Source organism: Vanellus vanellus, assembly GCF_965231255.1.
Source record: "Vanellus vanellus genome assembly, chromosome: 14".
In the NCBI taxonomy this organism is placed as follows: domain Eukaryota; kingdom Metazoa; phylum Chordata; class Aves; order Charadriiformes; family Charadriidae; genus Vanellus; species Vanellus vanellus.
The window spans coordinates 8,420,954-8,437,249 of NC_138919.1; the positions used below are offsets into that span (position 1 = coordinate 8,420,954).

The 16,296-nt window shown below is 40.2% G+C and overlaps 1 protein-coding gene across 1 annotated transcript in view; it reads right to left on the bottom strand.

Annotated features, from left to right (window-relative positions):
• Window positions 1–429: 429 nt before the first annotated feature.
• The window catches only part of SHISA9 (shisa family member 9), a gene marked incomplete at its 3' end in the record, with an annotated part of 186,810 nt that continues 170,943 nt past the window's right edge, over window positions 430–16,296 (bottom strand). The window contains exon 4 of the mRNA XM_082490400.1: window positions 430–800. Within this exon, the coding sequence (XP_082346526.1) occupies window positions 430–800 (371 nt within the window). The remainder of the gene's footprint in view (window positions 801–16,296) is intronic.

Here is a 16,296-nt window from a genome sequence, read left to right on the forward strand (position 1 = left end):
AAAATTCCTCTCTGAAATAATATATTACAGTGTATCGTTCTCTCTTTCTTCCTCTGTCTCAAGGCAGGAACATAGTGTAAATGTTTAAGCAGACATAAGGTTTCTCTAGATTGTGCTACTTCTCATCATGGATTTTAGTTTCAAGTAAAAAAATTTAGTCACAAGGGTTTGTGTTCCATTGTGAAATACAAATGGAGTTTATAATTCAACCTTCAGTGTGTATTGCTGAATGGTATTAACCCACTCTTCGGCCTACAGTTGGCTGGATACCAAGAGTGTCCAGGTAGTTCCTTCCTTCCGTTTGCTTTTTTATTTTTATTTTCTATTTTTAAATTTATTTTTTGCCTTTCAGTTGAGTGTTTGTGTTGTGTGTATATTTGTGTGTGGTTTTTATAGGATTTCATTTTTAAAAAAAAAAAGGAAACAAACTCAAACAGTTACTTCTGTCTTGCTGTTAGTTATGAAGTATGGCTGTGGGCCCAAATAATGCTGGCTCCGGGTTGTCAGTGGGTCGCTTAACGTCGGGTCTCCCATACCATGCTTCCCCTTGTTTGTGTATGCTTGCCGTCTAAGAGACTGGTCATTGGGATCCCAGGTCTTGTAGTGGGAATTGTAACCTAATGGGTGTGTGTGGATCTTTGCAATTTTGGATTTCTGCCCGTTCTGTTTGGTTAAGCCGCTGTCGATTGTGTAAGCTCTGTCTTCATCTAGGCGCACTGGATGGAGTGGCAGGCTCCCCTTGGCAGCCAGTTCGGCAAGATGTCGGCGTTTGGTGTAGAAGTCATCGTTGACTTTGTCAGCTATTTGGATTTAAAGGAGGGAGGGGACAAAAAAATCAGTTAGACACAAGAAAAACGTTACACAGTTTATAGTAGGTCATGCACAATTGCATCTGTGAACCAGATACAGTTACAGGTACATCAGTAGGAGAAATCCATGCCACCTCCCACCCCTTATCTTCTCTCTATAGTATAGTTTTGGATGCCATTATGCTAAGCTTTTTGTATATGCAGACAAAAACCTGTTGCCCTTTAACAACAGACTGTCCCTGCCCCAAATCACTCAGGTTGTGCTGATATTCACATTATGGGGAGGACAGGTCCTATGAATCTCATTGCTGCTCATCTCACATAATATGGGAAGCTTAGGAAGTGTTCAGAAGTATACAGACTTGGAAATACTTGGGCATCTTTGGGATGCCCTGTTATATGACAGCACATCTCTTGAAATGCAAAGTGTCATGAGGGTGTTTAACCAAGCCAGTTAGAAGGTCCAGTGGTGTATAAGGTGGATCTGTTCGTGTTGAATAATGCCTTAGGGCAAAATTAAAAAAGAGATCTGTTCCAAATGGTTGGAAGTTCACTAATGCTTTGTGGGGCTGAAAATACTTTGGGTTGCTGAAGGTTAGGTATATACCCTGTGATTTTACAAACCATGAAAACCCTAAATTCCAGGTTCTGACATCATTTTCTGGGGCCAGTGCCACTAAGAAATACAGCAATAGCCCTGCCAACAAATACTGCATTGCAGTTCTCAATTTAGGATTTTGCCCTCTGCGATGTCCTGGACAAGTGTCTTCCGGTGCATGCTTTTGCTCAGGCTTGATTGTTGTCATCGCTGGCATTTATTTGGCCTTGCTTAAAAGTGTGAACCACGCTCAGGAAGCTGAAGGCATTCTGCAGCAGTCCAGCAACTCATTTAGATTTTGAGACTGAGTATCAGGGGCTTAAGGGGAGCTTAACTGAATTTCATTTTTTAAGATCTTGCCTTTTATGTAAAGAAGGTTTACGCACTTCAGAAATCTAGATTTTGATTTAAGATAGTGCCAAATATGTAAATCAACTAACACGGTGATTGGTTAATCAGCAGTGGTGTGCCTTGAATATATGATTGTGTCAGCCTGGATTTGACTTTTGCTGTGCCCTGGCTAGATCCATCCATCTTCCTTGAAGCTATGCCACGTAAGGCTTCTCTGCAGAAGTCTTGTACAAGTAGCTGTCTGTACAGCTCAGCTCCTCTTGCCTTCATGATGAGTAGGTTTTTAATTCCCTGCGCTGTTTTTGTTTATTTTCCTTCTTTTTCTCTCTCCCCAGTATTGCTAGGAGGCTTTTGTTGCACTCTGAATTTTCTCCTTCTCTCTGGATTTGTATCTTTATGCATGGTGGTGAAATTCCCATAAGCACCACGTTAATCTTCAAGATCAGGCTTCAGGTCTGCATCCCCCTTGTCCTGGCCCCTAAATAGGGAGGAATATTACCAAAAGCAATTGCTGTTTATCATCTCATCACGTTTTTTATATAATGACTGTGTGACTGGATTTTGATTTTAAATCCTTAATTTTGTCGTTAAAGAGGTGTTTCTTCTTCAATGAACTGAAATTGCTCTTGTCTCTGCTGTAAAATTAAGCTTTGTATGTTTTGCCCATCTCCATCCGTCTCTTTCTAATCGATGAGTGAATGCTTTTCTATAGCATGTGGTAGTCTTCTGTTTTAAACAAATCGCAGAATGTAGATAATGGCCTGGCCTAACTTCAGTACAGGATGTGCAGGTGCAGTTGCTGATAGACCTGTATTGTGTTACAAAGAGAACCTGCTAAGTTCTGCTTTGATTTTTAGGATGACTTGTTTCATTTAGAGATCTGTAATCTGAATAATCAAGAAGATGTACCTGTTTCTCCTTGGAAGAGCTTTTTCCAGTTCTAAATGTGGCTTGTCCTTTTAATTTTCTAATATTCACCGAATGCCACAAAGCAATATTGTATATAAGTTGAATAAAACCAGGAGGGAAATGCGGTCTGTGTTGCTAATTTCTCAATAATCTGTTATCAACAATTGACAAAAACAGCTGTAGAAAAGGCACTGTGAATATCCACACAAGTATTCATTTGTATAAATTTTTATATCAAAGGCACTGCAGTCAGCTGGTTAGGGGAGCAAGCTTCTATATCTTATGACTTAGCCCTTGTCTGTATAAGAAAGGTCACAATAGCTTATGTAATTTAATTAATAATTACGTAGCATAGTTAATTATGTCCAGCTCCTAATATAGATACATTTGCCTATTTCACATTTCAATTGGTTTAATTTGCATAAAAAAGTTAAAAACTAAGCTAATCTTGTGTAAGGTTAGAGTAAAATTGTAAGTTTGTACTCTAATTTGATATTAGTTAAGCTGCAGCAATTTGTCTTACGTAACTCAAGATCTGTGATGATCAATTACAAGGTAAGTGATGACTTCTGTTTAGAAAAATAACAGTGGTGATGCAGTTATGTAAATAATGACCAAAAATTTCAGGTATTTGCATTGCTTGATTTTTCGTGCCATTTTTCTCTTTTGTATGGCTAAGTGAAAAAGGCCACAACAAGCTCAAGCTACTTCCTTAGTTTCTTTTTATTTTTTCTCACTCGCACCTTTTCCCACGGCCAGTAATGGTCCTGGATCTCTGTATTTTGTCAGACATTAGATATGTTACTCAGATCTCCAAACACATCAAGATCGATGTCCTCACAGAAGGGTAAATTGTATTACTGTTGCATATAAGCAACACCCCTACTGTAAAACCTAAGCATGGTTTTGCTCTGGGCAATCCTGCTTTGGCAGGGGAGTTGGACTAGATGATCTCTAGAGGTCCCTTCCAACTCTGAAGCTCCGTGATTCCGTGAAGACAGCCTCAGAAGGACTGTGCCTATGACACACCTGTGAGATTGATTTTGCTCTTGTTTATGCTATATGTAAAATTTTCAGCTCGCTATTTGTTTCTTGTGGAAGATAATACAGTAAGTGAAATGATTAGTTCTGTACATATGATTACATCAAAGTTTCTTTAGCTAATTTAGTCCACAGTCCCTTTCCAGGGACTTCTCAACTGTTGTCTGGAGACTGGGCTTGAAGAGAACAAACCAGGCAAAGTCAGCAAGTCAAGCAGAAAGCTGGCAAATATATGATGAATGGCTGATTGCGTGAGTTTTGTGTGGCAGTGACAGTGTGGGAGAGCTGCTGTTTGTATTTTTCCTGATCAAATAATGGTTTGCAGGGTTTTGCCTCAGAATTTCTTATGTATGCCTAGGAGTTAAATGCTAACAGTGAAAGCCAGCCACTTTATCTAATGTTTTCACCTCTTTAAAATGGTCTTCTTTCAGCGTGCACATGCAGGCTTACACATAGGCACGCGTACCAGAATTGGGTGGGGGAAAATACCATTGTAGGAAATATGTAGCAAAAAAAGCGTTGATAAAACCATATCATTCGGTCGTTCAAAAGACCTTGTGGCAAGCCTCGAAGCAGTCCTCATTCTGGCATACTGACTAGATTATAGGTTTTATCATACCAGTGTGCTGTGCCCCAGTGTGAGTGACCTGATGCTACTATAGTGCAGGAACGGGTTTTTTTACTTCTGAATTTCAAAGTAGAAAAGAGTCAGAAGAGTAGTATTGAGCATGGTATCGTAACAAATATTTTATCAAGAAAAGCATATCCTGATCATGATATCAAGAAAAGCATCCTGATGCCAGCTACTTTAAAAATCAACTGTGAACCTCAGGAAGTTCATTTTTCTTCTTAACCAGCCCCTATAAATATTTTGTGGACTTTAAACATGCAAAGAGACATTTTGGAGTTACATGTGGATTTATTATGTGACCTTGGGTACATGTCTGTGCTCTGCCTTGGTTTCACCAGCTGTAACATGAGCTGTTAACACATTGGAGGAGGTAAAGTGCTACAAAGACTAATTGCTATTTGTAGAGTATACTGAGTTTTCAGATGAAAGGTGCTATAGGAGTGCCTTTTGCATTGACTTCGGTATATAAATCAGTAAAATAGGATTTAAAGATATAACTGTCATGTTTACGAAATGAGTAAAGAATTAGAACTGCAAAATTGCCAAACGAACAATAGTAAAAGAAGGGCTTTAATTCTGAGTGTTACTCTTTTTGTTCCCTTCCTCCAGTTTTGCCAGCTAATTACACAAATTTTCTCAGTTTCAATATTTTTGTAAGGTTTTTACTCCTTTAAGGTAATGCACCCACAAATTTAGTTACTGTTGTAGCTGTTCATCTGGAAAAAATGTTGAAATACGAATTTTTTCCAACCTAACGCGCATGCCTGGGAGGGGGGAGAAGTTGGGCTTTTGTTCCTGCTGTGCATCAAATGAATAACTGAAAAAATATAGAAACAGCGTAAGGATCAAAAGCAGGACTTCTCCCTCCCAGCTGAGTTCTCAACTATTAAGACAGAGGTACTTGCTCTTCCTTTCTCTTTCTACACTAATAAATCTTGAATTTTCTTCTGCTCCACAGCACAAGTTCATCAGGATGTGAATCTGGGGTGCACCATCCTAGCAGAAGCTGGGATGCACCTTGCTGGGTAGGGAATGTAGATTTAAATCCCACTCCATTGGAGCAGTTGTACAAACATGAGCCTATCATCTAAAAGGCAGATCAATCCACTCCTCACGCTTATCTGAATCCAGTCCTTAAAGTGAACACAACTGTCTGCTTTATTTTTGATCTTGACTTTGCCAGTACCGGTGTCAAATGTCTCAGATTGGGACCCTTGAGTTATTCTTTGAATTTTGATTTTGAAAGGTGACAGCTACCAAGCTGCTTGGGATAGCGAGGTCATGGGAATGAATACCTAGGAAAATTTCAGTGAGTTTAGGCTCATTTAGATGAGGTGGCCAGAAAGGAATGGGCGTTCAATGGTATGTTTTTATTCAAGTTTCACCATTCCGCCTAAATCTGTCACTAAGAGAGAAAAGCTTTTTTTTTTTTTTTTCACTAATTGATGATTTGCCATGACCACACTTGGAAGTTTCACATATTTCTTCATAATCTGCAGTTATATAGCAAAAGCATGTAGACCAGTGAGTCGCTTATAGACTAAATACCATGGATGGAAACACGTTTTCTTGAAAATCAGTGGCAAAAATCCTTGTGGCTGTAATAGGGCCAGGATTTCTCAGTGTGCTTATTTGAGTTTATATTGTCTGTGCTGAGGGGTGCCCCTAAAGCTATGTAATATTGTTCTGCTCTCTAAGTTAAGTAGTCTCCAAGATGGCTGCGTAACCACTTTTGGCATAAAGAGTCGTGTGAACACGCATTAGCATTGTATAATGCTTTCTTTTTCTTGTAAGATATCGCAGTTACAAGCATTTCTGTGTAGTAAGTACAGCTAAATAAGGAGGCCTTGGGTACTTCTGAAGCAGTATTTTTTACTTTTCCTCATTGACAATCCTCTTATCTTTGTGGGTCCATCAAATGGCTCTGAATTCTTGCAGCGCTTCTTACAGCTATGGGAGAAGTGTAGAATCCTGAAGGACAATTATGTCCTACAGCTTTTGTGAAAGTAGGCACCTAGGAGTGGGAAGAAACCTCTGAAGTGAGAGACGAGAATCCACAAAGGAGTGAGCCCTTATAAAAGCTCTAAAGACATTAAAAAAAAAGCTTCAGTGACAGCTTGCAGTCACAATCAGAAGATACAAATAGATATAGGGAACCCTGTTTCTTGGTAGATGTTTCACAGAATTATTTCTTATCTGAACATATTTTAAGAACTACTTTGAAATATAGAGCTTTATTCTAGCGACAAAGAGATTGTATTTCAAATTTAGGGCTAGAGATACAGAAAGCAAGCCAATGGAAAGTGCTGGGGAACAGGATAGCAATGAAATGACTACGGTGACACACCACTAACAGCTAAAATACACTAACTGCCTATTTGTACGTGTTTTCTGTGTAACAGTAAAGCTATCCCTATGTAATATTTAACAGTTAATAACAAGGCTTTGCTTCTACAGCCATGACTTCGCTGAGACGTCAGTGTAGTTACCTGAAGCTATGGGAACCTTACGTTTCTCTCTGTAAGTAATGAAAGTGAAAACTGAAGGAAAGACAAAAGGGTAATGAATCCTGGCTCAAAGACATGAGAATTTTGCTTAGGGAAATACTAGGATGCTGCCTTTGGTGGTGCTGTTGTTGATCCTGTCTGAATGTGTGATTGCTTATTCATTTGCTTTTCTAAGCTGGCATCTAAGACAGTATGTTCAAAGGCTTCCAAGATATAAGTCAACTCTATGTGAGCGTTTTTGCAGGAGTTCATCTGAAAATCAAAGTATCATTACCAAACTAGCACAAGCTTTTTCTTGGGTGAGGGGAAAAAATTAACGTGGACTGAGTTCAGATTAGCTGTCCCTGGGTATGAATTGGCTCCAATAAATTAGCTGGAAAGTGCGTTCCATCCAGTAAAACAAATATCTAATGACCTGTCTTTTAAATGAAGGGGCTCACCAGGCATTATGGAGCGTAGAAGAATTTGCTTTGCATAACATGAAGTCTATTGGAAAACAGAATACGGGTAGATGTTGCAGATAGACACGATTCTGTTCGTATAATGCCAGCAGTGGGTAGAATGATATGATAGATCTGTATGTCGCCAAGAGGAAGGAATGGAGCTACTTCATGGTTGGTCACTAGCTGTTCTTATCTCATGGGCACTGGAGTGGCTGTGTATAAGGTGGGGCAATTTTAAACCATACTGAATTCTAAGAAAAGGGAGAAGGCCAGTTAAAATCATTTTTGCATCTGTCCTTCTCTATTCTTATATTGAGCTCTGAGAATGCAGAATTCAGCCTGTGGGCTGCAATGCATTGGTTTCTATCCTAAATGTTTGCCTGTCTTCCCCCAAAAGTTCTAACACTGGTTTGCCTTTATTTAAGACATTCTGAAAAAGAATATAATATTTTATGTCTGTGGATTCTTTCTCATGGTTTTTATACCCTATTACTGATAGAAGTAAAGAAAAATACATAAAGCATAGAACCAGCCATAAATTACTTTCATAATTTTGGTAGAACCTGCTTTCTGTGGGTCTGTGTTATTCCTCTCTGGCCCCCTTTACCACTTTACCTATTTACTCATTTCTTAGAGTGATCTGGAGAGAGACCAAGCCTGAAAAGACATATCATATCAACCTTTTCTTCTGCAAACATTGTTTGAAAGGAGCTTGTCCACCTCCAGACACAAGACCGCATTTTGCTTTCCCAGTGAAAGAAAATTCTACTTTCATGATATGAGACACGATGAAACATAAATATGTAGGGCCAAACTTTTCATCTCTTCTATCAATTACTTTCATGACAGTTTCTGAAAGGCTGAAGAGGCCAGAATATTTCTGGGGTTTGAAATGCATTAGGAATGGTTTAGAATAGGAATGTAATTAGACTTGGTAAGTAAAGCCTCCAGTCTCAGCAATGTTCTCTTTATCCACTACAGGCAGCAAATGCTGCTGCTTGGCTGGGAACGCTGAGACAGAATTTGATTGACTCCTCAGGCACCATACATCACGTGTGGTACTTCATGTACAGGGTTGCAGTTCCCTGGAACATAAGAGGAGCCACACGTCCGTGCGCAGAAGCACCCCTCTTCTGACAACGTGCCGAAAAAGCACAGCGCTGCAAAGTCTATTTTTTCTTTTTCTTTTTACAAACATTTATTTACTGTTTAAGTTTAGGCAAGTTTCTCTTCGGACATTAAAACAGCTTTTCCAGTTGGGCTTTTGCAGCTGACTGTATTGATTTACATAGCATTAACTTGCAATATTTATGATTCAATTTTGCAAAGTGCTGCAATGATACCAAGATTTGGTTTTGGTCAAAATATTCCAGACGCACACACGTTGTACCTAATGTAGAGACCAATGACATACAGAATACTTGTATCTAACCAGTGTAAGAAAAACAGCTTTTCTGATTTGCCAGAATAAATAGGTTCTGTCAGCATGGGAACAAATGGTGGCTACATCATGTTATTGTAAATATTTTCAGAAGACCTGAAATCTGTTGCATGCAGATAGACAAAGATCACACGCAGTACTTTGTTAAATCCTCTAGTGATTCCAGATTTTAAATTCAGGCATCAAGATGTTAAATTGCTGGTTCGGTATGGTGCAATGAATGATGAACTAGAGAAGGAAATAAGATTGCCAGATCTATTCTTGAACCAATGGATGAAATTGTAAAAGAAGTCTAAGAGAATTATGTATTCAAATCTCTGACTTTTCTTTGAAAATGCAGCCAGTGGCTGTCCTGCAACTGTAAATCTGATTTTTTTTTTTTTTTTTTCCCTAAAGGCCTCTAAGCTCATGTCCTTTCATGGCATCTACAATGGCAAATAAATATGAAAAGTTCTACTGTGAAATATTTATTTAGTTTTATCTCATTTAGGCATATTTATCAGTTTGAGTTTTACTGGAAACCTTATATGTGGTAAGGAAACTTGCCTTTGCAAATAGAAACTACCTAAGTAGTCATGCTGTCACGCTTAACTTCTGAATAAAGCACGACTGCGGCATAAACTGATTATAGGAAATGAGGGTTTGGCTTGCTTTCTAAAAATGCTGTCCAAAGCCAAAGAGGTTAACACTTAGGAGATTTGCTTAAAAGGCTTCTTCCACTTCTTCTTTCAGTAATCTTGCTTGCTTTTTCACTGGGTAGTTTTTAATGCTTCTCAAGCAAATCGGTTAGGACAAACCTGGTTGTGTCAAAAATTTGCAGCAATGCTTTCATACATCAACAATGATATGAAATTGTTTGTAACCTTTTGAGTCAGTGAGGACCTTCAGTTTGTTTAAGGGCAGGGCTACCTCACTATTCCAGGAGCGCCGCTTCATTGTACATTTGCCGAAAAAGTGCGCAGTCATGTGCAATAACAGGCCCTACTACTGCAGTCAGAGAAATTCAGGCAGTCCGCACCACACAGCCATGTGCCTTGCTCCTGGGAGTGGGCTGCAAACCAGGTGGACTGTCCTGGCAGGCTGCATACTGAGTAGTATGTGGGTCACGTTGGAAAAAATTTCACGGTATTCTGCAATGTGACTCAGTGTCTAAAAATGTGTGTGTTTTTCCTTAAGGTGTCAATTGATCTTATTTAACATTGACTGAAAAAGCTGTTATGTTCCTGACCACATTAATTTGTAATAACTGTTCTTAGCATGAGCCTGATTTTATTTTTTTCACACATTGCTGTTGGCATTCTTCTGTGTACTGAATTTCATTTTCAGCTTTAATACTTTTTATTAGATGTTTTTGTTTCTTTTAGTATACTGTTGGTATAACTCTTAAACATATGTCTGAATCTGCTACAAATACTTGTAGTTGTGATGATGTAAAAAGCTGCATGAGGACACAGAAGACCCGGTTCAGGTTTCTGAATACGTAATTAAGAGGTGGTTTTAGTGCTGAAACAAACCTGTATTTTCTATCTTTCAATTCGCATCATACTAGATCTACACCATCATTTCTGAATACGGGTTGAGGCCTGGAGGCTTTTTGAATTTTACTGCTAAAATGAAAATAAGTCCTATTGATGTAATAACTATTTTTTGTGGGAGTTATTTTTATTTAATCTGTTTCTTCACTCCTATAATTTTGAAGAATTTTTAGCAATTATTCTGGATTGAAGTAATTTTTTTTTTTCCAAAATTAGCTGTGGTGTAAGTTGTTTCTATTAGAAAGTTATCTTTTTCTATTATTTTTGCCAGAAGGATTCCTTTTCAAGAGACAGTTATTAAGCAAGAGAAAAAAATTCAGAAGTATTTCCATAGCTGTACGTGTGCACATTCAGTTCTGGTTTTTTCTTCTCCTTTCCTTCTCTTCCTGTCTCCCTCCTATTTGACTGTGTGGCATTTGTATTATTAAAGTCTTGTGCATAATTTTCAGAATTTTCCAAACCAGAGTTGTGTGTCAAACTGAAAAGAAATAGTGTTCCCTGGCAATTGCCAAACTTGCACTGTTAGAAGAAGCTGGAAAGCTGGAGAGGGGCTTTTTACAAGGGCATGTAGTGATAGGACAAGGTGGAGTGGCTTCAAACTGGAAGAGGGTAGATTTAGATTAGTTATTAGGGAGAAATTTTTCACTCTGAGGGTCGTGAGACACTGGCACAATTTGCCCAGGGAAGTTGTGGAGGCCCCGTCCCTGGAAGCATTCCAGGTTAGGTTGGATGGAGCTTTGAGTAACCTGGTCTAGTGGAAGGTGTTGGAACATCTCTCCTGTGAAGACAGGCTGAGAGAGTTGGGGCTGTTCAGCCTGGAGAAGAGAAGGCTCAGGGAGTTGGAACTAGATGATCTTCAAGGTCCCTTACAACTCTAATAATTCTATTATGATTCTATGAAAACAGTATTATTTGTTCACTTAGGTAAACTTGACTTGCAACAAAGCAATCTTTATAAGTGCTTAAAATTACCAAGCCAAATCTGAATATTCATGTCATAAATATTGTAAACACAGCAGACTTGAATGAAATAGTTAAAAGCTCTGTTGTCCGCAGGTCCACGTCCTTTGTATGTTGGGGGCCCCAGAGCTGGAGGCAGTACTCCAGGTGAGGTCTCACGAGAGCAGAGGGACAGAATTACCTCCTTCCACCTGCTGCCCACTCTTTTTTGGATACAGCCCAGGATGCAGTTGGCTTTCTGGGCTGTGAGTACGCATTGCCAGCTCATATTGAGCTTCTCATCAACCAACACGCCCAAGTCCTTCTCCTCAGGGCTGTTCTCAATCTGTTCTCTGCCCACCCTGTGTTTGTGCTTGGGATTGCCCCGTCTGACATACAGGACCTTGCACTTGGCCTTGTTGAAATTCATGAGGTTTTCACAGGCCCACCTCTCAAGCCTGTCCAGGTCCCCCTGGATGGCATCTCTTCCCTCCAGCATGTTGACCGTGCCACACAGCTTGGTGTCATCAGCAAACTTGCTTAGGGTTCACTCAATCCCACTCTCTATGTCACTGACAAAGATGTTAAACAGCACGATCCCAGTACTGACCCCTGAGGAATGCCACTTGTCACTGGTCTCCACTTGGACATGAGCCGTTGACCACAACTCTTTGAGTGCAGCAATCCAGCCAATTCCTTATCCACCGAGTGGTCCATCCATCAAATCCATGTCTCTCCAATTTAGAGGCCATGATGTCATGTGGAAAAGTGTCAATGAAATGCTTTGCACAAGACCAGGTAGATGATGTCTGTTGCTCTTCCCTTATCCACCAATGCTGTAACCCTGTCATAGAAGGCCACCAAATTTGCCAGGCATGCTTTGCCCTTAGTGAAACCACGTTGCCTGTCACCAATCATCTCCTCTTTTTCTATGTGCCTTAGCGTAGTTTCCAGGATTATCTGCTCCATGATCTTGCTGGGCACAGAGGTGAGACTGACTGGCCTATAGTTCCCTGGGTCTCCCTTTTTTCCCTTTTTAAAAATGGGGGTTATGTTTCCCCTTTTCCAGTCAGTGCAAACTTAACCGGATGGCCATGACTTCTCAATATGATGGACAGTGGCTTAACAACTTCTTCCACCAATTCCCTAGGACCTGCGGATGAATCTTGTCAGTTCCCATGGATTTGTGCACCTTCAGGTTCCTCAGCTGGTCTCAAACCTGGTCTTCTTCTACAGTGAGAGGTTCTTCATTCTCCCAGTCCCTGCCTTTGCCTTCTGTGACTTCTTTTGGTTCTAACCAAATTTAAAAAACTCAAAAACTTTAATACTCTTCAACTTTGTGCATGGATATTTATCAAAAGCAGTAGTGTGATGTTCTTCAGACTTACCCATGAATACCAATGAAGACAACTGATAGGAATGAATCCCTTATTAACAACATCATATAAATAGCAGCAGTTATCTGTCTGCTATTTTGGTTCTGCAAAGGATGTTCTAAAGACAGTAAATGTGTTTAAGAGAGAAATTAGACAGATAAAAGCCACAGAGATCATTGCTTTACTCCTACACATTCATACTATAATAACAAAGGGCTGGAGGCATGGAGGGAGGAAGAGCAATAACGTGATTTGTAATGCACACAGTTAATGTTTCCAAAAGTCCTTCCCCTGACAGCTTATTTGGAGAAGTATAAGAGGAAAGAGAAGCTGAAAAAAAAAACCTGATGCCTGGTGGCTATGATACTACAGCATTAAAAAAAAAAAAAAATAGAATCATAGAATGATTTAGGTTGGAAGGGACCTTAAAGATCATCTAGTTCCAACCCCAACTGGATGGCTGCTATAAGATCTCCCCGGAGCCTTCTCTTCTCCAGGCTGAACAGCCCCAACTCTCTCAGCCTCTCCTCATAGGAGAGGTGCTCCAGCCTTCGGATCATCCTCATGGCTCTCCTCTGGACACGCTCCAGCAGGTCCATGTCCTTCTTATGTCGGGGACTCCAGAGTTGGATGCAGTACTCCAGGTGGAGTCTCACAAGAGTGGAGTAGAGGGGCAGAATCATCTCCCTTGGCCTGCTGGCCACACTACTTCTGATGCAGCCCAGGATACGGTTGGCCTTCTGGGCTGCGATCGCACATTGCAGGCTCATGTTGAGCTTCTCGTCAATCATCACCCCCAGGTCCTTCTCCTCAGGGCTGCTCTCCAGCCTTTCCCCACCGAGCCTGTATTTGTGCTTGGGATTGCCCTGACCCAGATGTAGGACCTTGCACTTGGCCTTGTTGAACTGCATGAGGTTGGCTTGGGCCCTCCCCTCCAGCGTGTCTGCCTCACCAAACAGCTTGTTATCATCGGCAAACTTGCTGAGGATGCACTTGATCCCACGGTCCATGTCGCCAACAAAGATGTTGAACAGTATCGTTAACTGAATCACCCTCTGGATATGACAAATGATGCATTAATCTGTACTTCTCTGTTTGTTTTCATGGTGCTCCAGGGAGCTATTCTCATGTCCCAGATTTTTTTAATCCATTTTTGTGCAACTGCTTATGGAAGTAGTAGCTGAAAATTTCTTTAATCTTTGAAAAGAAAGTACAATTCCTTTTTAAGCCTTCCAAAGAAACATGAATATTTACCTGTCAGTGTAACAGTGTGGTTGGTATAGGAAAGTGAAGTAACAAATGTATTGTTTGCAATAATTCTGTAGTTCTACTTTTTCTAAAAAGTTGATTGTTCAACCCATGAGAATGCACAGGCAGGCTGTTTTCCCTGTTGTGTGTTTCCATTTTTCCAGTTAGAGTATTTCTTTCAAGGCTTCCTTGTCTTTGTACAGAGGCCACCGAGGCAGAGTGCAGTGAACTATGGGGGACGATACAGAATCTCATCTTCTGGTGAGATGGGTGTCACATTCTTAGGGGGCAGTTGTGAAGTCACCTCTATTCTCATAAAGTAGACCTTGTATCAGCATAGAGTTACAATCATGTCTATGGAAATCGAAGATCTTAACAGAAGGCACCACCAAATTTCACGTCAGACAGGAGGACGGTTCAAAGATAACACCTCAGAGTTACCCTTATGGTGATTTTCCCTTTTGGATCCTTCTCTGTGCGTAGATGTACAGGACAAACAAACCAAACAATTTTCTCAGATGCTTCACCTTTTTGAGGGACACGTTGCCTTGTGCATTGGTGCCACTTGCGGCCACAATATTTTCTACATAGTAAGGCTGACCTAAACAGGAGATATTTATTCTTTGAGTGTTGTATTTGCAGAATCTCACTTTGGAGTTTTGCAGCTACAAGCAGAGTTGGAGCTCTGGTTTCCAACAGGATCAAAGAACTGTGAAGCTTCAAGAAATGCTGGGAGCTGTAGACTCAGAGATGTGATGACGAATCTGCTGCCAATTATATACTCCTTCTAGCTTCACTATATCAAATCAATTAGATCTGATTTCATCCCACAGGAGACTACAACTCCCAGCATCACTGAAGGCTTTCTGGGTCTGCGTTTCAGGGAGGAATTCTGTCCTTTGTTTGGGGTTTTTTTTTGGCAAAAATTTTAACTGGCTGAGTTATCTTAAGCCGTGCCCAGTCAGTTCCTCAAAGGTTTGTGTGTGTATGTGTGTGAGACGGAGGGGAAGAAGAAAGTTTATGAAAAATATAAAATCATGTTAAACTGTAGAAATACTTGTATTCCCTGTTTTTACATGTATGTGTGTGCACCTCTCCAGCAGCTGAGTGATCTTTCTCCCAGTCCTGCAGGACTTTAGATAGTTGGCTTTGAGGTATTTTTTAATTTTTGCAGAAGTTCTGAAGAAAGATAGTCACTTTGCACTCCCTGAAACTCAAGGAAGAAAATTAACTGTTACTGAGCCAGGCTTGAAGAACAGTGTGAATGACTGAATAGATATAACATATCTCAGGATAGTGAGGCCAATTTGAGCTCAAGGAAACTCTTATTAAGTGACAGGATGGACTCCAACTCTTACAGCTTAGCAGAGTGGAATTTGAAGTTGGATTGTTCATGCTTTCTGAATGAGTGTCCAAATGATGCGTATAAAAATGTGTGATGAGCTACCTTTGTATGTCCTGGGACTTGAATTTCATGAAGGTGTTTAGATACAAGACCTTCATCCACTTATAGCTTTAGGCATGTCAGGATTGCTTAAATGAGCAATAACCATTTAAGCATGGAGTAAAAACATGGTCGATGAACTGGAAATAAGAATAATTTATGCAGAAAAACCTCTTTCTGCACTTTTCACATAAATAATCAAATACTGCAAAAGCACCAAAGGGAACCAGGATCATGTCATCTCAGGCGACCAGAAAATTGAATTTTATTGCCACACAACATTCAGTGACCACTTTTGGTGGGACTGGTCTTAGAGCTTTTTAACCCTTTTCGCTCAGATACATTCTCTGACATTCCTCGGTGGGACAAATTTACCATTGTTGAAAAAAGTTTCTCTGGCTCAAAAATGGACAAATAATGGGTGAACAGAGTGCACCCATCAGTCAGTCAGATAGGCTCAAGATACTAAGAGATGGATTGCTTATCTGTTCTTTCAGGAAGCGCATGTTGGTCTGTCTCATTTCCAAGGGGTCCTCTATCTTCTGCTGATTATTCCCTTGTGGTGTATGTGTTAAGGTAGAAGGAGAGTAAAATTCTGGTGTGGTGAGGAAAACAGTAAGTAAATCTCAACTCACTATTACCTTGTTGTACTCCAGGAACTCATCTGAGAATATAAAATAGGCACAGAATGTCCTCGTGTTATTCAGAGATGTAAATGCCGGTAGACAGTAAGAGGAAAAGGTGAAATTGGTCAGTAGCCGCTGGTCAATACTTACAGAATTCTGGACGCAGCTACTAATACAGAAATTCCTAGCCAGAAATGAGGAAAATATCCTCTTCCATTGAGTGTGTAAGGGTTTGGTTGTGCAGTTTGAACTGGTTCACATAAAAATACTTTGCTTTTTAAATAAAATACATCCACATTGGCCTTTTCAATTCTCTTCTCCCCTGTTGTGCTGAATCAGACACTGCAGTGCACACGTTGCATTGCATACATGCATGAACAGTTCAGCTTCAAATTGCA